General features: G+C 42.9%; 1 protein-coding gene across 4 annotated transcripts in view; it reads right to left on the bottom strand.

The window, feature by feature from the left end:
* The window catches only part of ANKRD13A (ankyrin repeat domain 13A), a 64,296-nt gene that overhangs the window by 26,563 nt on the left and 15,933 nt on the right, over positions 1–21,800 (bottom strand). For all 4 annotated transcript variants that reach the window (XM_075830723.1, XM_075830705.1, XM_075830733.1 and 1 more), the window contains 3 exons: positions 13,743–13,867; positions 3,470–3,515; positions 2,076–2,219 (listed from right to left, as the gene is read on the bottom strand). In XM_075830723.1, the coding sequence (XP_075686838.1) occupies positions 2,076–2,219; positions 3,470–3,515; positions 13,743–13,867 (315 nt within the window). The remainder of the gene's footprint in view (positions 1–2,075; positions 2,220–3,469; positions 3,516–13,742; positions 13,868–21,800) is intronic.

Here is a 21,800-nt window from a genome sequence, read left to right as displayed (position 1 = left end):
AAAAGCTGATCATTAAGGCTTAAGTTATAACAAATGATCCTTGTACCGATAGTAAAGTTACATTTGCTCATTTAAATATATGTCTAAAATGTGTGATTTTAAGCTGAAAAGACCACCGTATAACAAATTCTTCCATAGACTAACAGCAGTACCCACTGTCTGACTCTTATTCTAAAACTTTGATCATAAATAACGTAACATTTCTAGTCCAATAGGACACTGCTGCACCCATAACCATCACAGGCCTTAAGCAGTTCAGGCCCGGGCTATTTTGAGCTTTCAGGAGCAGACAGTGTAAGCAATTTTTAGCATGCGTTAAACCGCTATAAAAAAAACTTATTTGTTGGGCTAGCGACGTGATTTTTGCAATGGTTTTTTTTCGTAAACAATGCATGTTTTTTTATCATCATTTTTCTATACATTTTTCTTTTGATATTTTAGAATTTGAAAATGGAAAAAAAAAAAAAATTTCTGTTAATTTAGTTGTACCCTAAAATAGACATTTTATTTGTTATCCTCAGTATCTAGCGTACATTTTGATGTATTACATGTCTATTTTAGGGTAATTGGGTCTGGGCTAGCGTTACGACAATGATTGGCGGGGTTGGAACGTTTTGTTTTTTTGGGCGGGTATTTTGTGTGTAATTATTAGGTTTTTTTTTTGCACGATTTTACTTTTTATTATTATGGTCTGTCCATCAAAAGGTCAGAAAAGACCTTTGGGGGGGGAAACTGTATTTTTTCATCTTTTACACTTTCTTTCCACAGGGGAAATCAGCCCTCTTATAGGGACTACTGTCACTAATAGGGCTGTGCTGGGTGTAGTTAGACCCAGCATCAGCCTGACCAGTCACATGATCATCAGGACCGATAGAGGCAGAACACAGCACTCATTCAGTGCGGCGTACAAGTGATCAGAGAAGATAGAAGCAGCAAAAACTGCTTCTATCTTCTCCTCAGGCCCCCCGGCAGTCACTGACTGCCGGAGACCTGTCATTCAGCTGCCCAATCGCTCAGTCAGCAAGCTAAAACTTGTGCCATAAATACTCTATGGCGCAGGTTTTAAGGACCCCGACCGCCAGACGTTTATATACAACCGGCGGTCGCTAACTGGTTAAAGAGGACCTGTAACCTGCCCAAACAACTGCACCTGACATCTCAGATTGCCGGTGCCTCAGACAGATTCTGGTGCCTTTTTTTCTTCTTCTACCGTTGCCAAGATATCGGTGCCGATATGAAACGAGGCCTTTGACTGTCAAGTGGGCAGTTTACACCAGTCACTTGCCAGTCAAAGGCCTCATTTGTATATCTGGGACTAAAATTAACAGCACCGATATCTCATGAATGGTGGGGACTAGAAGAAAAAAAAAAAAAAAAAAAAAGTGTCAGAATCTGAGGCGCATGCAATCTGAGATGTCAGCTGCAGTTGAAATAAAATCGATGTTTTTCGAATCCAGTACAACCCCTTTAAACTATCTATTTTTTCTGGAAAGCTTAGTTACGCACCAATACACTCCATGCACTCATAACGCTGCATAAATAGATGGATTTTCTTACAGACATGGCAATGTTCCTGAACTGTTATGGCAGCTATACAGGTTGTTAGCTAGCTTTCCCAGTAACAGTGGGAGAAAAAAAAACCACCACAATATTTTTTTAAACCTGACAGACATGGTCAACCCAACTCTTAGGCCCTGTTCACACAGTTTTTTGCAGGCAGAAAAATCTGTCTCAAAATTCCTTCAGGAATTGAGCGTCAAGGGCAAAAACCACCGTGAAAAAGGCGATCTCTGAGACGGAAAAACGCCTGAAGGGCATGTCGCTCCTTTTTCCCCACAAGCGTATTTTACTGCTCGTGGGGTAAAAAAAAAAAAAAAAAAGCCTCTGCCTCCCATTAAAATCAATGGGAGGCGATTTCCGGTGTTTTTTGGAGCTGTTTCCGCATCAAAAAAAGCACCAAAATACTCAGTGTGAACTAGCCCTTATAAGTAATGTTTTGACCATAAAAGGGAAACTTTCTTGAAACTAAATTTACACCAATATAGAGAACGTGTGAATACAAAGTCAGATCTCACCTTCCTCTTTAAATATAAAGCTATGCTTCCCTCGGATCCAGCTCATGTTCTCAAAACCTAGCAGAGTCGCATCAACTCGAAGCTTGGCACCACTTTTCCATATTCGACAATTATCACTGGGGCACACTCTGGACAACAATGGAACTGCGAGAGAAGGGACAAATGTATCTACACTTTAGAGTCTAAAGCACAAAATTTTGTTCTTAGGACAAATAAGGTCAGCAAAATTGCTGTATATGAAATGTGACCATTAGCTTCCTGTATCCTCAATATCCTTCGCACAGCCATAAATGATCAAATTCTGGATGCCTGCAAATACAACTATGGGAGCTTATGGAATATAGATTTATTAAGATGCCAGGGAACTAAATGAGAAATGTGTATGCAGCAAGCTCCCCCTAGTGGTGACTGCAGGCAAACAAATGGATTATCTTACTTTATGACAGCGTTGAAAGACGCAGGGGATTTAAAGGTTTGGGTCAGAAAACACGCAACAAACCTAATAAAAATAAATTATGAAACGAATCAGCACTGAATTTTGGACCTGCTAAAAAGATGTTTTTGGTACACTTTAAATGGAGTACCCACTGAAGGGTGAAGATAATTTGATGGAAGGACGGGGGGGAGAAAAAGAAGGAGTACAGTAATAACTAAATACTAAGAACGCATTCTATGAAAGATTTAGGGTTTAATGTAATAAGTACAAAAATGAAACATTTGGGTTTCCCAAGACACTAAGAACATCTACAAATGCAATATATGAAAGATATATTCCCTCATAACAAGGCATAGGTTCATCTGAACTTACCGTGGATTATGGCAAACCTATGGTTGTATAATGGGATACTGCATTTACAATAATTCCCTAATATAGACTTATTTTAAAAGGGTTATTCCCACGTTAGACATTTATAGGATATGGCATAAAGGTCTGATAGGTGTGGGTCCCAGTTCTAAGATCCACACCTATGTCGAGAAGCGGTCGCCGGATTCAAGCAGTGAATGAATGGAGAGGTTAGCGCATGCTCAGCTGTTTCCATAACCCCCATAAAAATGAATGAAAAGAACAACGCACATGCGCAGCCAGCTCTAGTTTCATTCTCTGTCTGGATGCAGCAGCTGAACTGGGACATGCATTTAATAGACATTTACGGCATATCCCATTGGATTGCCATAAATCCTTCGATATGGGAATATCTCTTTAAGAATTGATCACGTTATCAGTGGGAAGTGATCAAGTAATGGAGGACTTCCCAAACTTACAAAAGGAAGGATCAGGAACAGAGGCTTTCAATTAGGGATTGGATAAAAGGGGCTAAAACCAAGACAAAACAATACAAATACAATTTTACAGTCCACAATTTATTAACACGTATAAATTGGTATCAGCTTACCCCAGCTAGTGAACTCCCACTTCATTTCCACATAAAAATCAGAAGCCTGATGAAAAAAACAAAAATAAAATTATGCCACAATACGGGATAAACAGATTGACGTTTTAATTACTAGAGGTTAATGTAAGAAATAAATGGAAACATTTAATATTTATAGGATTCCTGCTTTATTTAGAGTGTAAAGTAGAGTTTCCATAGCAGACCCATAACCCTTTCACTGCTGGGATACTTTTCACACTTGACATACACAAACTTAACTTGATATATTCAATGATAACAAAAATATATAATATTTTAACCACATAACCATTTTTTTTTGTAAGTAGAGACATGGCACATTGTGAAAATCTCAATTAGAACTTTTTCACTCATGTGCGCCTTCATGCAATTTTGTTAAAAGATGCATAAGAATTTAGGCGAATACTCTGACCCAAGCAGTTGAAACAAGCCTATGTCAGCACGCACATATCTTAACATATTCACCAGAACAGAATAGACCACAAATAATTGTCATCCAGATGGTAGTAAACATCCGAGTCACAAATTAGCTGCAGGGGGTGATTAGATGTGCAACTGCTCATTCAGATTCTCACCCCTGCAGTCGGAAAACAAAAAAAAAAAAAAAAAAGACGTCCTCTCATTGGGGCCCAAGTGAAAGGGTGATAACATGTACAGAACTTCCTGGGGTCACCTGATGGGCTACACAGGGAAAGATTAAAGTAACAGGGTGTATTCTTTCTTACTTCCCCTTTTTATCCCTCCCTTTGGTCGTGTTCACTTGTTGGCTTTGACACGGATTTTGGCGAACATTTCGAACCGAACTTTGCATCAATTCTGAACACAATCTGCATTCCATGCATGTGAATTGAAGTGCATAAAAAAATCCCAGAGAATAACTAGCAATACTACTTATTCCCACGGATTATGCATAGAAAAACAGATCTCACACGCCGAATAAGCCCTTGAATGGGGTTAATCCACGTGCGGATCCGTGGCACATCCACAGCAAAAGTCAGAGAAGTCTCAAATTTCTGCCGCAGATTCTGTAGTAAATGTCTTGAATATGACTGTAGCAAATCCGACCAATGTGAACATGGCCTTACAGTGACACAACCAGGAAGCACAACTTTTCATCCTGCTCCCCAACTTTTCCTCCCTAAAAAATGCAGCGGCAGCTTTAGTCATCCTGGTATCATTTAATAACGGAGATTCTGATGTTTAATATTATACCAGCTCTAGCACTCACATTCTAGTAGCAGCAAGCGTTTAAAGTCATTTAGTATACGGGTATGTTCACACGGCTTATTTTAGGCTGTTTTTTGGGCTGTAAAATTGAAAGCAGAACGCCTCCAAACATCTGCCCATTGAACGGCGTTCTGTTCCAACGGGCCGTTTTATTTACGTGGGCGTTTTTAAAAAGGGCCGTGTAAAAAAACGCCTGTGAAAAAGTGCATGTCACTTCTTAAGTCGTTTTTCATTGACTCTATAGAAAAACAGCTCAAAAAACGGCCGTAAAAAGCGCCGCGAGAAACGAGAGTTGCCAAAAAAAAATAAAAAAATTCTGAAAATCAGGAGCGGTTTTCCCTTGAAAACAGCTCCGTATTTTCAGACATTTTTTTGCTAAGTGCGTGAACATAGCCTTACACTTCCCTGGTAGTGAAAGGGTTAATAGGTTTTTATTTAAAGAGACTCTGTCGCCAGATTATAAGTGCCCTTTCTCCTACATAATCTGATCGGCGCGGGAATGTAGATAACAGCAGTGGTTTTTATTTTGAAAAACGATCATTTTTGAGCAAGTTATGAGCAATTTTAGATTTAGTTTCTTAACCCCTTCCCGCTCCTTGACGTACTATTACGTCATGGCAGCTGTATCGTTCGCGCTCCATGCCGTAATAGTACGTCTCGGGAGTAACGGCCGTTTCGGCCGTCCTCCCGACACATACAGGAGCTGTGACGCTGCTGTCTTGTTCAGCAGCTGTCACAGCTCCTACAGCGGGGACCGATCGCTGTGTCCCCGCTGATTAACCCCTTAAAAGCCGCGTTCTATAGAGATCGCGGCTTTTTAGGGGTTAAGCTGCCATCGCCGGCCTGCTACGCGATAGCGGCCAGCGATGGTGACTATGGCAACCGGACACCAAACAATGGCGTCCGGCTATGCCATAGACGGAAGCCTAGTGGGTCCTGACAACGTCAGGACCCACTATGCTTGCTGTCAGTGAGTAGCTGACAGTTCTAATACACTGCACTACGCATGTAGTGCAGTGTATTAGAATAGCGATCAGGGCCTCCTGCCCTCATGTCCCCTAGTGGGACAAAGTAATAAAGTTAAAAAAAAGTTAAAAAAAGATGTGTAAAAACAAGAAAATAAAAGATTTAAAACTTTTAAAAGTAAAAATCCCCCCTTTTCCCTTATCAGTCCTTTATTATTAATAAAAATATATAAACAAACAAATAAACTATACATAATTGGTATCGCCGCGTCCGTAATGGCCTGATCTACAAAATTATTTCATTATTTATCCCGCACGATGAACGCCGTAAAATAAAATAATAATAAACCGAACCACAATCACAATTGTTTGGTCACTTCACCTCCCAAAAAATGGAATAAAAAGAGATCAAAAAGTTGCATGTACCTAAAAATGGTACTGATGGAAACTACAGTTCGTTACGCAAAAAATAAGTCCTCGCACGGCTTTATTGATTGAAAAATAAAAACGTTCTGGCTCTTAGAATAAGGTAACACAAAAAGTGAATGATTTTTACAAAACGTATTTTATTGTGCAAACGCCATAAGACATAAAAAAAAACTATAAACATCTGGTATCGCCGTAATCGTATCGCCCCGCAGAATAAAGTGAATATGTCATTTATAGCGCACGGTGAACGCTGTAAAAAAAATAGAATAAAAAAACAATAGTAGAATTGCTGTTTATTAGTCACCATGCCACCTAAAAATAGAATAAAAACTGATCAAAAAGCCGCATGCACCCAAAGAAAACTACAATGGATTCCTCAAGGGGTCTAGTTTCCAAATTGGGGTCACTTTTGGGGGGTTCCCAATGTTTTGGCACCACAAGACCTCTTCAAACCGGACATGGTGCCTAATAAAAAAGAGGCCTCAAAATCCACTAGGTGCTCCTTTGCTTCGGAGGCCGGTGCTTCAGTCCATTAGCGCACTAGGGCCACATGTGGGATATTTCTCAAAACTGCAGAATCTGGGCAATACGTATTAAGTTGCGTTTCTCTGATAAATCCTTTTGTGTTATAAAAAAAATGGTATAAAGAGGATTTTCTGACAAAAAAAAAATGTAACTTTCACCTCTACTTCGCTCTAAATTTTTGTGAAACACCTAAAGGGTTCATAAACTTTCTAAATGCTGTTGTGAATACTTTGAGGGGTTTAGTTTCTAAAATGGGGTATTTGATAGGGGTTTCTAATATATGGGCCCCTCAAAGCAACTTCAGAACTGAACTGGAACCTAAAAAAATAAATAAATGAGGCAATACTTCGCTTCTTACATTATACTGATAATGAGCCGTGCCCACCCCGAGATTACCCCAGTTTTGACCGTTTGTATAAACGGAGACCCCTATTAGACCGTTCCAGTGCCCGGTTTTCCCAAGCATACACCCCAGAGAAGTGTATTTCTATTGATGAGTCCCTGGTACATTTTAAAGGGAGGGTTCAATTCTGCGAGTACCTGCCGGGTAAGAGGGCAAGGTATGGCGTGAAGATGTATAAGATGTGCGAGAGGGCATCAGGGTATACCTACAGGTTTAGGATATATGAAGGAAAGGCCACCCCCAAACCAGACTGCATCCTGGACTACAATAGGTACATGGGAGGGATGGACTTGTAAGATCAAGCCCTGAAGCCCTACAGCGCCATGCGGTGTGGTATAAGAAGCTGGCCGGGCACATCATACAGATGGCATTGTACAATGCGTACATGCTACGTCGATGTGCAGGCCAGATGGGAACTTTCCTGGAATTTCAAGAGGTGATTATCAAGAACCTAATCTTTAGGGACCAAGAAGGGGGGGCACCCAGTACTTCTGGAAGCGAGCCCACACGCATCGTACCAGGGCAACACTTTCCAGGAGAAGTTCCCCAAACTGGCAAGAAGGGAAAAAGTCAAAAGAGGTGCAAAGTCTGCTATAAGAGGGCGATAATGGATGACACAATATATCAATGTGACACGTGTCCCGAATAACCAGAGCTCTGTATGAAAGTGTTTTAAAATTTATCATACATCCCTTGGTTTATAATTTACCCCAATTTTACTTACCCTGATGCACTCCACACAGCTTATCCCCCCTCGTCTTTCCCCTCTGGGCCCTGCTGTGTGTCGAGGCAGCTGATAACAGCCACATGTAGGGTATTGCCATACCCGGGAGAACCCACATTACAGTTTATGGGGTGTAGGTCTCCGGTCAAAATGCTCACTACACCTCTAGATGAATGCCTTAAGGGTGTAGTTTTTAAAACGGGGTCACTTCTTGCGGGTTTCAACTGTACTGGTACCTCAGGGGCTTCTGCATACATGACTTCGCACTAGAAAATCCCCAGTAGGCCAAATGGTGGTCCTTTCCTTCTGAGCCCTCCCATGGGCCCAAACGGCAGTTTATCACAACAAATGGGGTATTGCGGCACTCAGAACAAATTGCGCAACAGAATGGGGTATTTTGTTTCCTGTGAAAATAAGAAATTTTCAGCCAAAACTACATACTATTTGAAAAAAATAATTTTGTTTTCATTCCCAGCCCAATTAAAATAAGTTCTGTGAAAAAACTATGGGGTCAAAATGCTAACAACAACCATAAATGAATTCCTTGAGGGGAGTAGTTTCCAAAATGGGGTCACTTTTGGTGGGTTTCCATTGCTTTGATACCTCTGAGGCTCTGCAAATGCGACATGGCACCCGAAAACTAATCCAACAAAATCTGGACTCCAACAAACATATAGCGCTCCTTTCCTTCTTTGCCCTCCCATGGGCCCAAACGGCAGTTTATCACCACAAATGGGGTATTGCCACACTAAGGACAAATTGGGCAACCAAATGGGGTATTTTGTTCCCTGTGAAAATAAGAAATTTTGATCACAAATGACATTTTATTGGAAAAAATGACATTTTTTTCATTTCAGAGCCCAATTCAAATACGTGCTGTGAAAAAACTGTGCGGTCAAAATGGTAACAACAACCCTAAATGAATTCCTTGAGGGGTGTAGTTTCCAAAATGGGGTCACTATTGGGGGATTCCTACGGTTTTGACACCTCAACACCTCTTCAAACCTGGCATGCTGCCTAAAATATATTCTAATAAAAAAGAGGACTCAAAATGCACTAGGTGCTTCTTTGCTTCTAGGGCTTGTGTTTTAGTCCACGAGCGCAGTAGGGCCACATGTGGGACATTTCTAAAAACTGCAGAATCTGGACAATACATATTTAGTAGTGTTTCTCTGGTAAAACCTTTTGTGTTACAGAAAAAAAAATGAATAAAATTGAAATTCAGCAAGAAAAATGAAATTTGCAAATTTCACCTCCACTTTGCTTTAATTCCTGTGAAATGCCTGAAGGGTTAAAAAACTTTCTAAATGCTGTTTTGAATACTTTGAGGGGTCTAGTTTTTAAAATGGGGTGTTTTATCAGGGTTTCTAATACATAGGCCCCTCAAAGCCACTTCAGAACTGAACAGGTACCTTAAATAAAAGGCTTTTGCAGATCTGTGACGTCACTCACAGGTCCTGCATCGTGACGGCCACATCAGCACCAGAGGCTACAGTTGATTCTGCAGCAGCATCAGCGTTTGCAGGTAAGTCGATCTTACCTGCAAACGCTGATGCTGCTGCAGAATCAACTGTAGCCTCTGGTGCCGATGTGGCCGTCACGATGCAGGACCTGTGAGTGACGTCACAGATCTGCACTGTCAGAAGCTGGGCGTTCTGAAGAGAAGAGGATGTTACTTCTCTTCAGAGCGCCCAGCTAGTGAAAGTATTAAAAACGCCCCGATGTACGCACATAATACACGCCCACTTGGACTTTTACTTTTAAACACACCCACTTGGACTTTTGCAAGCCTCATTTGCATAACTACAAAAATGGTCATAACTTGGCCAAAAATGCTCGTTTTTAAAAAATAAAAACGTTACTGTAATCTACATTGCAGCGCCTATCTGCTGCAATAGCAGATAGGGGTTGCAAAATCTGGTGACCGAGCCTCTTTAAAGACCAACTGGGCGTGTTTTTACTTTTGACCAAGTGGGTGTTGTAAAGAAGTGTATGACACTGACCAATCAGTGACCAATCAGCGACATACACTTCTCATTGTTCCAGCCCAGCTTCTTTCACTGCACAATCACACTGTGCTGTGGATCATCACACGAAGAAGAAATATCACCATCACACAGCCCTTGAAAAAAAAAAAAAAAAAAAGGTACCAAGAAAACCACAGCAAAAATCTGCACTATTTTCCACATTAAAAAATACAAAAAAAAAAAACGCAGTAGGAGGTCAAGTCTACTGTGTGGTTGACTTCCTGTGAACTGCAGGATTACATCATCACATATCAAATCCTTCCTGGCAGCCCTGAGTCCCCTCACAGACAGGAAGGGGAAGGACACGGAAGGACACACGCACACACACACACACCTGCTGAAGAGATCATTTCTGCCCTATCTAAGGGAGCAGGAGTGCAGTGATATAGTCCATTCAATGACCAGCTGCAGAGTTATAAGCCTTCCCTGAATCACACTGTCTATACCATCTTTGAGTGCAGAATCTCCAGTGTATTTCTATGAGATGCATCTTCACACTGCTCTCTCCTGCATCCTGCTTGTAAATCTATCACATCAAATACACCGAGACTCTGCAGTGAGGTTCTGGGTCACTGATCTATCTCTTGCTGCACTTAGATAGGGCTCCGAGCAGTGTGGTGCAGTGTAAGGGTATGTGCACACGCTAGCTTCCTTTTACGTCTGAAATTACAGACTGTTTTCAGGAGAAAACAGCTCCGTCGTTTCAGACGTAATTGCTCCTCCTCGCATTATGCGAGGCGTATTTGACGGCCGTAATTTAGAGCTGTTCTTCATTGAATTCAATGAAAAACGGCTCAAATTCCGTCCTGCACTTCTTTGACGAGGCAGTCATTTTACGCGTCGTCGTTTGACAGCTGTCAAACGATGACGCGTAAATGACAGGTCGTCGGCACAGTAAGTCGGCAAACCCATTCAAATGAATGGGCAGATGTTTGCAGACGTATTGGAGCCCTATTTTCAGGCGTAAATCGAGGCATAATACGCCTCGTTTACGCCTGAAAATAGGTCGTGTGAACCCAGCATTAGAAGACTTCACTTCCTTTGCAAAGCCAGAGGCATGATGGGAAATGTGGGCTGAATTAGGGGTACCACATCAGAGGGATAGAAGAAGCCAAGTTGGCAAACAACTCATAATGACACATCAACTTAAACAGGCATACAGGAGCCTCTACATTATTCTTTAACAATAGTTTATTCTGCACTATATAGGCGAAATAAAAACATTGCTGGAGTGCTTCTTTAAATTTCAACTCCTCACCATTTTTAAGATCTCCGTTTGCTCTCAGTGAATGAAAACACACCCAGAGACTGAAAGAGTACATACCACTACAAACAAAAACCCCAATCACTACTTGGGCAGCTGTAGATAAATATTAGATACAGTGCTGCCAGAAATAATATCTGCATATTTGGGCTTTTTCCTTCCCTTTGATGGTTTTCGTTCTTGCAGGCGGGCTTTTCCTGGTAGAATGTAAGGTCGACACCGTTTCACCCCTGACGCCCGGTTTCAATCAATAACGGAGTAAGAAGCTGCAGCTACATCCCGGTCTGCCATTTATTGTTTTATACTATTATTATACTACTATTACTCTTTGAGGCTACCAAAAGTAGTATAGAGAATTTGAATAAATCTTTATTGAAATTACCAATAAAAGCTACATGACAATACAATTAAAAAGAATCTACAAACCGACAGGAAAAAGGGACAGCTCACTGTTTGTGGGGGTGGGGCGAAGGCATCTTGCGCCGAAACACGTGTCCGGGTGGACGCTCCCTGTGTTGGTACTCCTGAACAACTTATTATGGGTATGTTATGTCCCTCCATACTGGTTTGAATATTTGACTGGCCTTTGCACTGACTGCTTTTTGCATTGTATAGTAGTCTTTTCATACCATTTGGTATTTATATATTACGTATAATACACAGGTCTGTGCAGTCATGGGGCCTTATTTAATCATTATTTCCCTTGTGAGTCACACAGTGAGCTGTCCTTTTTTTCTGTAGGTTTGTGGATTCTTTTTAATTGTATTGTTACGTAGCTTTACTGGTCATTTCAATAAAGATTTTTTTCAATTTCTCTAAACTTCTTTTGGTAGCATAAAAATTTTTTGTAGGTTGGATATATATTGATTGATGTGTTTATTGACTTTATGCCGTACACTTGCATTTAGGGTTTGGATCCTTGCTGCTTTTATGGTTTATTATCATTTGAGGACTGAGGAGGTTAGGGACACCTTTGATACAGAAAAAATATTTTTACATATGTTAGTGGTTACCTGGAGTTAAAAGCTGCAATCTTCATTACTTGATTGGATTATCAGACCCACTGATATATAGTTTGCAACATACTCCTAGCATCAGACTTTTCTCCTGTGCGTGTCTCCCTTCCAGCAACGCTATGTTCACACGTGGAATCCGCCGCAAAATTCCGCCTCCTATTCATTTCAAAGGGAGGAGGACGAGTCTTTTTTTTAGCTAGCAGACAAAAGAAGCGTACTGCCCGATCTTTGGACGAATTCCGCCGAAACCTCCTATTGAAGTGAATGGGTAGGAAAATTTCTGCTGAAAACAGGAAAAATTCTGCAGTGGATTTTGCGACAGGACCCACTAAGCAAAATCCACCGTGTGAACATAGCCTAATGCACGCTTAATCTGAGGTCTGTGTGTCTAGGATGCCTTCATGTCTTAGCACAGCTTCATTTCTGTACGGTATTCTACTTCTAGAGACACTTGGGCCCAGTTCACAGAGTATTTTGGTGCCGATATTGATGCGGAAACAGTGTCGGAAGCCGCACCAAAAGGCGTTTTTTTCAGTGGCGGCTTTTAGCCACTAGCAGGGGAAAAAAAAAAATTTACTTGTTCTTTCTTGCCACGGTTCTGCCTCTGATCTCCCATTTAAATCATTAGGAGGCAGAAAAAGCGTTTTTTGCTGTGTTTTCTGCCTGCAGTCCTCAATGGCCTCGGGCGAAAAACACTGCAGCACAAAGTGCAGGCAGGTCAAAATTCCTGATGGAATTTTGAGGGAGTTTTTTTCTGCCAGCAAAATACTCTGCGTGAACTAGGCCTTATACAGACACTGCTGCAGCCTGTGTGGGTCATCTCTACCTCCTTTGCCTGAAGATTATTTTATGTCCTCCCCTCTCTATCTTCACTGTTATACAGTACAGCCTGTGTACTTCTTCTGAACACTCTGCTTTGGGTTCTCTCCTATGTCCTACCTTCTTCCCCTGCAGATTCTGCTGTGGTTTTCTACTCCTTATCTATGCCCTAACACTGAAAAAGGGGAGTGGGAGAGCAGATATCAGCCTTGAGCCAACAGCAACCAGGAGCAGTGTGCTGCCGGATCTAGATCAGAAGCAGCAGCACAGCCAGCTTTGTACAGGAGCTGCACAGACTCTACAGCAACAAAATGTAGCACAATCTTAATAAAAACTACTTCGTTTTGCATTTAGAAAACAAATTAACAATTTAAAAATTTCAGTGAAGAAAAAAGTGTCCATAGCATCAATAGCGCAGTCGACTGCGCTATTGATTCCGTCAAAACAGAACCCTGCCACAACCGTGACCAACGGAAACTATTAAGAACGTTTCCGTCACCATTGAGATCAGTGGTGAGGGAAACGGAAGCCAACGTTTCAGTTTACATTTCCGATGAGGGGTTAACCTGACGGAAAACCGTTGAGGGGTTCCGTCGGAGGTTTCCGTCAGGTTAATCCTTCAACGGAAGGGCAACACTGATGTGAACAGGCCCTAAGAAAAAATGTTCCAGAATACAACTATTTACTAAAACAGAATGGTCAAGAGAGCTCACAGGTCCTCTTTAAGAAGTAACGTTCTAGACAGGTTACACAAAAAAAGCCTTATGGTTTTTAGATGCAAAAGCAGAGATGCCGTAAAAACAGGTTCATTATTGCAGTTATATGAGGTAGAGTTGCAAGAATGAGATGAGGTCACCTCCAGCGTTTTATTAAGAAGTTCAGGTACTCCTCCAAGGGCCGTGGATGCCTTGTGAAATTCCCGATACTGCAGAACCATCTGCACCATCTCTGGGTCCCCTGTGCTGACTGCTTCATGCAAAACTGTAAGACATAACATTGTACTGTAAACCTACTACATATATAGGTACAGGCGCTTTAGAAGATCAGACATTCTGAAAACACATTTAATGAGGTTGATGAACAACATTAATTTCACAAGCCAGTGTGTTCTAGGCCTCGTTTACATCTGTCCGCGTCCGAGGCTCCATTGGGGGCCACAGTCGCAGATCCAGCCGAGATTAACGAAGACAATAGTGCAGCATGCTGCGCTATTGCCTCTAGTAAAATCACAGACACCCCAACAGAAAGCTCACAGAACCCGTTAAAGTCAATGGGTTCTGTCTGCCGCCGGTGGTGTCCATCACGCATTGGAACCGTTGCTTCTGACATTCCCTTGTTCTGATCCTCCTACTGAGCAGAACAACGAAATATTACAACGTAGATGTGAACATAGCCTTGCAGGTCACTGTGTAAAAAGAAGAAGTGCAGGACACTTCTTGGGACGTTTTTGGAGCCGTTTTCCATAGACTTGAAAAAAGCTCCAAAAACGGCCGCGAAAAACGCAGCGATAAACGCGAGTGGCACAAAAAACGCCTGAAAATCAGGAGCTGTTTTCTCTTGAAAACAGCTCCGTATTTTGAGACGTTTTTGACTCTGCGTGTGAAAATACCCTAAACATTCTTTTGTATATCAATACCTTTAAAAAGGTATCTGTATCTTATGTACTGTATGCCCTAAAAAAAGGGGCCTGTCTGGTGATGGAAACCTTTTCAATTCATAAGACCTAAAAGGGGCACTCTGGCCATGGTAAGTGACAGCATATCGCTATGATATACTGTCACTTGCTGATTGGTGGGAGTTAGACCATGAGAACAAAGGAATTAGGGCACTTGCCTTGGCCTGAATGCCCTTTTAAAAAAAAGGAATGGGTAGTCTGTTTGCATTACAATATGAATACCTAGATCCTGGCATCCTTGGAAAACAGCCGAGGGAAGCCATAGTCCGCCAGGCATTTCTCCTAAAGGGGGAATGTAGGATTACGTGACAGCCGTTCAGAGGATTACAGAGCGACTCTCCATTCTAGCTTATAGACGGGGGACTCCAAGTAGGGGAATCCCTCTATGATACAACCGTGAGGAATTCCCTTTAACTAGCTTTAATGGATATGGCACCGATATAGATTTTACGTGCTTGACCCATATACGGTAAAAAAATAAATTAAAAAAATTAACTTTGATATACAATAAAAACATGCATAATGGTTAAAACAGGCAAGGTACAGTCCACAGAGAAGCAAAGGGTGAATACGATGGACAAATATCTGGTCACATAAAAAAGTGGAAAAAATAATCATATTTTTTTTTACAATCCACCATACCTAAAAATCAAGTAGTGAAAGTAGGAGCAGGATGACCGAATGCAAAAGCCAATGAAGTAGAAAGTTAAACTATATCAAGGCAATACATAAAAGTAGCCTGGAAATCCTACCAGCAAAACAATAAATTTAGAAGGCAAATGTCTAAGGCCATACCCACCACACCTGACGCGCGTTTTGTTATTTTTAGGTGTTGTGGATTGTAAAAAGATCGATTACTTACCGGTAATCTGTTTTTCAAGAACCTATGACAGCACCCCTGGAGAGACGTCCCATCCGCTGGACAGGAAACCAGAGGATATAAAATGGACACACCTCTCCACACACCCAGTCTTTAGGAAGAACTCAGGATGAGAAGTAGTTTAGTTTGTATGTGTGTTTTTTTTTTTGGGTGAAAGTTTCTCACACCTTAATATGTACAATATTTACAGGGACGCTCAAATTAAGGGTAGCGATCCGGTTTATGAGGGTCATGTGCTACAGACATGGGAGGGTAACAGCGGGGTGCTGTCATAGGTTCTTGAAAAACAGATTACCGGTAAGTAATCGATCTTTTACCTATTCACCTATGACAGCACCCCTGGAGATGTAAAATATAAATTATTTCTAGGGGGGGACCACAGCTTGTAGCACCTTTCTACCGAAGGCCAAGTCAGAGGCTGTATGTAGTTGTAATCTGTAGTGTTTAAAGAAGGTGTGAGGAGAACTCCATGTGGCAGCCTTACATATTTGGTCCAGGGATGCATCTGCTCTTTCTGCCCCTGAAGTGGATACGGCCCTAGTGGAGTGTGCCCCGAAGAATTCTGGGGGTTTGAGTTTTTGATTTATGTAGGCTAGCCGTATGACCTGCTTGATCCACCTCGCTATGGCAGCTTTGCTGGCTGCTGAACCCTTATTGTGACCCTGAAACTGGATAAACAAATTTTGTGATGATCTCAGATCTTGGGTAACCTTTAGGTACTGGACTAGACATCTTCTTACGTCTAGGCAGTTAAACTGTTGCTCCCTCTGATTCTTTGGGGAGTCGCAAAAGGAGGGAAGGACAAATGTCTTGGTTTAGGTGAAAGGGTGAAACCACTTTAGGAAGGAATTCTGGCAGGGTTTTTAAGATGACTCTATCGTCTAGCAGTAGGGTATGTGGAGGAAAGGCAGAGAGGACCTGGATCTCGCTCACTCTACGGGCTGATGTAAATTTACTGCCTGGTCGGAACGATTAAAAACAATTTTAATAAGTATTCATTAAAATGGGCTTATACAGCCAAATATAAACAGGCTCAGTTATAAGATCAGCAGCAGATGTGGAACAATAATTTAACATACTAATAATCCCTGATGATGCCCCACATAGCGCAAGGAAGAGCGTAGTTTAACGCAAATAATTATTGAGGTAGTTTGTATCAGCAAATTTAAAACAAAAGTAGGGGAGAGTGAAGGGGTGAATGCTACCTATCACCTTAAAGGCTCTGTCTCTGCTGCTGGTTACAAAACTTAGCCTGTTGTATTTGGCTTTGAATAAGCCGGAGTAGCGCAAGGAGTAGCGTGGTACAGCGCAACAACCATTCAGTTAATTTGTATCAGCTAATATAAAATAAGAGGAGAGAAGGGTCTAGGGGTGAATGATAACTATCACCATATGCGCCACTTCTCTGCTGCTGATCTTATAACTGAGCCGGTTATATTTGGCTGTATAAGCCCATTTTAATGAATACTTATTAAAATTGTTTTTAATCGTTCCGACCAGGCAGTAAATTTATAATTTAATAGAACGAAAACCAACCTATCAATTTGTACGAATATATACGGGCTGATGTAATGGCTAATAGAAAGGTCATTTTGAGTGTTAGCATCTTCAAGGAAATAGAGTCTATGGGTTCAAAGGGTGGTTTTATCAAAGCCTGTAGAACGAGGTTTAAGTCCCAGGGGGGAACAGGGGATCTTATCTGGGGTTTAAGTCTGCAGGCGGCCACTAGGAATCTTTTGATCCAGGGGTGTTCTGCTAATTTAAAATTGAAAAAGGAACTTAAAGCCGAAATCTGAACTTTTAATGTAGTAGGCCTAAGGGTCTTCTTTAGTCCCGCCTGGAGGAAATCCAATATTAGGGGAATATCTGGATTGGTTAAAGGATTAACCTCCCTGCCTGCAAAGTTTAAGAATGCGTTCCATGACCTCAGGTATATCTTTGAGGTAATCGGTTTCCTACTAGCTAGTAGGGTGGAGATGACGGATTCTGAAAATCCTCTCTGCCTAAGGATTATCCTTTCAGTTTCCATGCTGTCAAGTGGAGCTTCTGAATATCTGGGTGTAATACTGGGCCCTGATATAGAAGATCTGGCCTGTCTGGAAGAACCAATGGTTGGTGTGACATTTTTCTTAGCCACGTGAACCATGGTCTCTTTGGCCAGAAGGGGGCTATCAGTATCACGCTGGCCCTGTCTTCTCTGATCTTTTTTAAGACTCTTGGGAGTAGGTTCGGGGGGGGAATGCGTAGCCTGTCTCTAGACTCCAGCACTGGGAGAGTGCGTCTATTGCTGTTGGGTGATCTGAGGGATTTAGGGAGAAAAACCTCTGGGTTTTTCTGTTTCTTTTGGATGCGAACAGATCTATGGATGGGGTTCCCCATCTGAGAATGGTCTCCTGAAATACTGTGGTGTTCAGGCACCATTCTGATTGGTGAAGCCTTTCCCGGCTTAGGAAATCTGCCACCAGGTTGTCCTTCCCTCTGAGATGAACAGCTGATAGAGTCAACAGGTGGTGTTCTGCTAGAGAAAATATTTGTGCTGCTAGGCCCATCAGTGAGGCCGATCTCGTACCCCCTTGTCGGTTTATATAGGATACTGTAGTTGTGTTGTCTGAATAGATCTTTAGGTGCTGACCTGAGATTGCCTGTATGGATCCCTTCAGGGCCTGAAGAACTGCTGCTAGTTCCCTGAAGTTGGAGAATCTGAAAGCAGTCTGCTGGTCCCACTGACCCTGAAGAAAAGATGAGTCGTAATGGGCTCCCCACCCCCAGGGACTCGCATCTGTGGTCATATTGAGAGTAGGGGTTAACCTCCATGGAATACCCCATGTGAGATTTGCCCTGTTTAACCACCATCTGAGGGACAGCCTTGCTGTGGAAGAGATGTGAAAGGGTTGGTCCAGGGAGAAACTGCTCCTGTCCCACTGGTCTAGGATGTCCCACTGCAGTGGTCTGGACCTGAAGTGAGCCCATAGTACGGCTGGGATGCATGATGTCATGAAGCCTAAGACGGACATAGCTTCCCTGAAAGAGGTCGTATGGTTCAGGTAGATCTCTGATATCCTGTTCATCAGGGGCCCCATTTTTTCTTCTGGGAGGAAGGTCATCTGTTTGGAGGAATCCAGCAGGGTTCCTAAGAATATACATCTTTTCGATGGATTTAAATTTGATTTCTTTAAATTTATGTTCCATCCTAATCTTGTCAGTATATCCCGGACTATCTGTATGTGTAGGGTCAGAGTTGGAACCATTTCTGCTACCACCAGGAAGTCGTCTAGATATGGAATAAGGAGAATGTCGTTCATCCTGATGTAGGAGGTCATTTCCGCTATCAGTTTGGAAAATACCCTTGGGGCTTGAGAGATGCCGAAGGGAAGGACTCTGTATTGTAGGTGGCATACAGACCCGTTGAGTGTTACTTCTACCCTTAGATACTTTTGAGGACGGTGACATATGGGTACGTGATAATAGGCATCCTCTAGGTCTATTGAGGCCATCACGCAGTCTTTGGAGAGGAGGTTTATAGTTGACGTGATACTCTCAATGCAGAATTTTTTGTAGGTCAGATAGCAGTTTAGTTTTTTTAGGTTTATAATGACCCTGTGTTTTCCTCCTGGTTTGTTCACTAGGAAGAGGGGGGAATAAAAGCCCTGACCTATCTCTGTGTCTGGAACCTGTATTAGGACCTCTTTTTTTATAAGTGACAGAACTTCTACTTCTAGGGTCTTTTGTTGGATTGGGTTCCTTAGGACCCCTGTGGGAAGGAATCTGTCTGGGGGGAGGGTTGTGAACTCTAGTGTGTATCCTGTTTTTAGGATTCCCAGAATCCAAGGATTCGATGAAATCTTCCGCCAATGTTTGAGGAACAGGGAAAGGCGACCCCCCACTGCCCCCTTGGCGTCATTGTTGGTCCCTATTTTTAGGGTCCTTCTGGGGCCTGAAAAGGACTTGTTTTTTCTTGGAAATCTCGAGGGTCTAAATTCCTGTGCTCTAGGGTTAGCGTACCCCCCTCTTTTGTTACTTGGCCCTCTGGGACGAAAGGACTCTCTTGTTGGCCTTGTTTGTGACGGGAACCCCTTTTTACTGTCTGATGCCTTTTCTAGCATGTCATCAAGTGGGGGCCCGAAAAGGTAATCTCCTGAACAGGGGATAGCGCACAGCTTCCCTTTGGATCCAGTGTCCCCTTTCCAGGTCTTTAGCCAGATAGCTCGTCTAGCTGAATTCGCCAGGGCCGCTGATCTGGCGGAAAGGCGTACTGCGTCTGAGGCGTCTGCCAAGAAGTCTGCTGCTTTATAAAGTGTTGGGAGGGAGGCTAAGATTTGATCCCGAGGGGTCTGGTCTTTCAGATGTACCTCCAGTTGCGCGAGCCACACTTTCAGGGATCTGGCCACGCAGGTGGCTGCGATGGCTGGTTTGAAACCCCCCGTAGAGGCTTCCCAGGTTCTCTTAAGGTAGAATTCGGCCTTTCTATCCATAGGGTCAGACAAGGAGCCTAGGTCTTCAAAAGGAAGGGAGTGTTTCCTTGAGATCTTGGCTACTGGAGGGTCGAGCCTGGGGATGTTATCCCAGTCCCTGCATGCGTCTTCCTCAAAGGGATACTTCCTTTTGAGAAACTTGGGAATGCTTGTCTTTTTATCAGGAGTTTCCCATTCCTTTTTAATAAGGTTAGATATGTTCCTATGGATGGGGAAGGTTCTATTCTTTTTAGGTCCTAGCCCTTGAAACAATGTCCTGGATGGACCGTGGTTCTTTGGGGTCATCTATATTCATAGTCGCCCTGACCGTTTTTAGGAGTAGGTCAACATCCTCCGTTGGGAATAGATTTCTCTCTCCCTCTTCCTCACCTGAGGAATCGTAGGAGCTGTACTCCCCTTCTTCGCCTATCTGGGGGTCCCCTTAAGCTGAGGAATTCGAATCCAACCTGCTAGAAGAGGCGACCAGAGAATCTCTTCTCTTTCTAAGGGACTTTAGTGAGCTCCTCACTTCAGCCTTTACAATATCTTTAATGCTTGTGGCTAAATTTGTGGACTCTTCTGATATAATATTATCTAGACATTTCTGACAGAGTCTTTTATTATAGGAAGATGCGAGTTTCTTTTTGCATATCGCACATTCCTTGTTATGGGACTTATCCTGCTTTTTCCTAGGACAATCCCTGGCCTAAAAATGTACAAGAGAAAGGGGAACAGCATTAAGTAAGGGAGAGGCCTTCTCTTACCCCACTCTGGCGTCCTTAAGTACCGGGCTGGAGGACTTGGCATTCGAGCGTTCAGTGCGTCCTGGAGCTTCTCCTGGCGACTCCATGACTGTGGAAGCTGGAGAGCGAGTCCTGCTGTTAGTGGGCTAAAATAGGCCAAGGATTGGCTGGGAGGCCCTCGCTCCGGACGCTGCAGCACCACCTCCCCACGTGGGCCACCGGAACACCGCCCCCCTGGAGTGTTGGACGCGCCTGGAAGCGACGCGTCGCGGCGACCGGACATGCTAGTGAGAGCGCCGGGAAGCCGCCAACGCTGGGTCTGGTCCGGCCCTTCCCCAAGCCTAACGAGCCCCGGGGATCCGCTCCCTGCCAGAGGAAGGCCCACTCTGTGGACCTTAAACCACCACCTGTTTTGCCGCAGGAGGGGGACGATGGACCGGGAGAGGCGGGAGTACCTATCCCAGACTAAGGTTGCTCCCAGGGGGGAGACTTATACCTTTCCAGAGCACCCCTAGTGGAATAAGGTAAACCTATCTAGGGGGTCTGCAATCCCGGAGAAGTGCTTTTTTCCTCAGGAGAATCTTCCATCCGGAGGACAGGAAATCTGACTGGGTGTGTGGAGAGGTGTGTCCATTTTATATCCTCAGGTTTCCTGTCCAGCGGATGGGACGTCTCTCCAGGGGTGCTGTCATAGGTGAATAGGTAAAAAAAATTGTTTTTTTCCCCCACTTTATGTGGCCAAATATTGGCTCATCATACTCACCCGTTGTGTTTATGTGGCCTGTACCTGGTCTGTTATAACCATTATGCATGTTTTCAATGTATATCAATAAAAGTTAAATATATTTTCTACAGTATATAGGTCGAGCACGTAAAAGGACCGTAGGTGCCATGTTTGATTTAGGTGCAAGGTCTAAGGCCCAGGTTTACTAAACCCATCCTTTGTTTGGATGACTGCTTTGCATCGGTGTTACAGCTTTAATGAATAGATAAGCCAAGCAGAAACTCTTTTCCCTTCACCCAAGCCCAGTGAAGGAAAGAATGACAACGGCCCTAACATTATCAAGATTTTTGCGGCAGATTTTGACCTGCCTGCAAATTCTTGCCGTGATTTTCACCCACGACCAATGAGCGCCGCAGGCAAAAAACGTCGCAAGAAACTATT

This window comes from Rhinoderma darwinii, chromosome 1, assembly GCF_050947455.1.
Source record: "Rhinoderma darwinii isolate aRhiDar2 chromosome 1, aRhiDar2.hap1, whole genome shotgun sequence".
Taxonomy (NCBI): domain Eukaryota; kingdom Metazoa; phylum Chordata; class Amphibia; order Anura; family Rhinodermatidae; genus Rhinoderma; species Rhinoderma darwinii.
The sequence above is the reverse complement of the archived record's forward strand: the minus strand, read 5'-3'. Positions and strand labels throughout refer to the sequence as shown.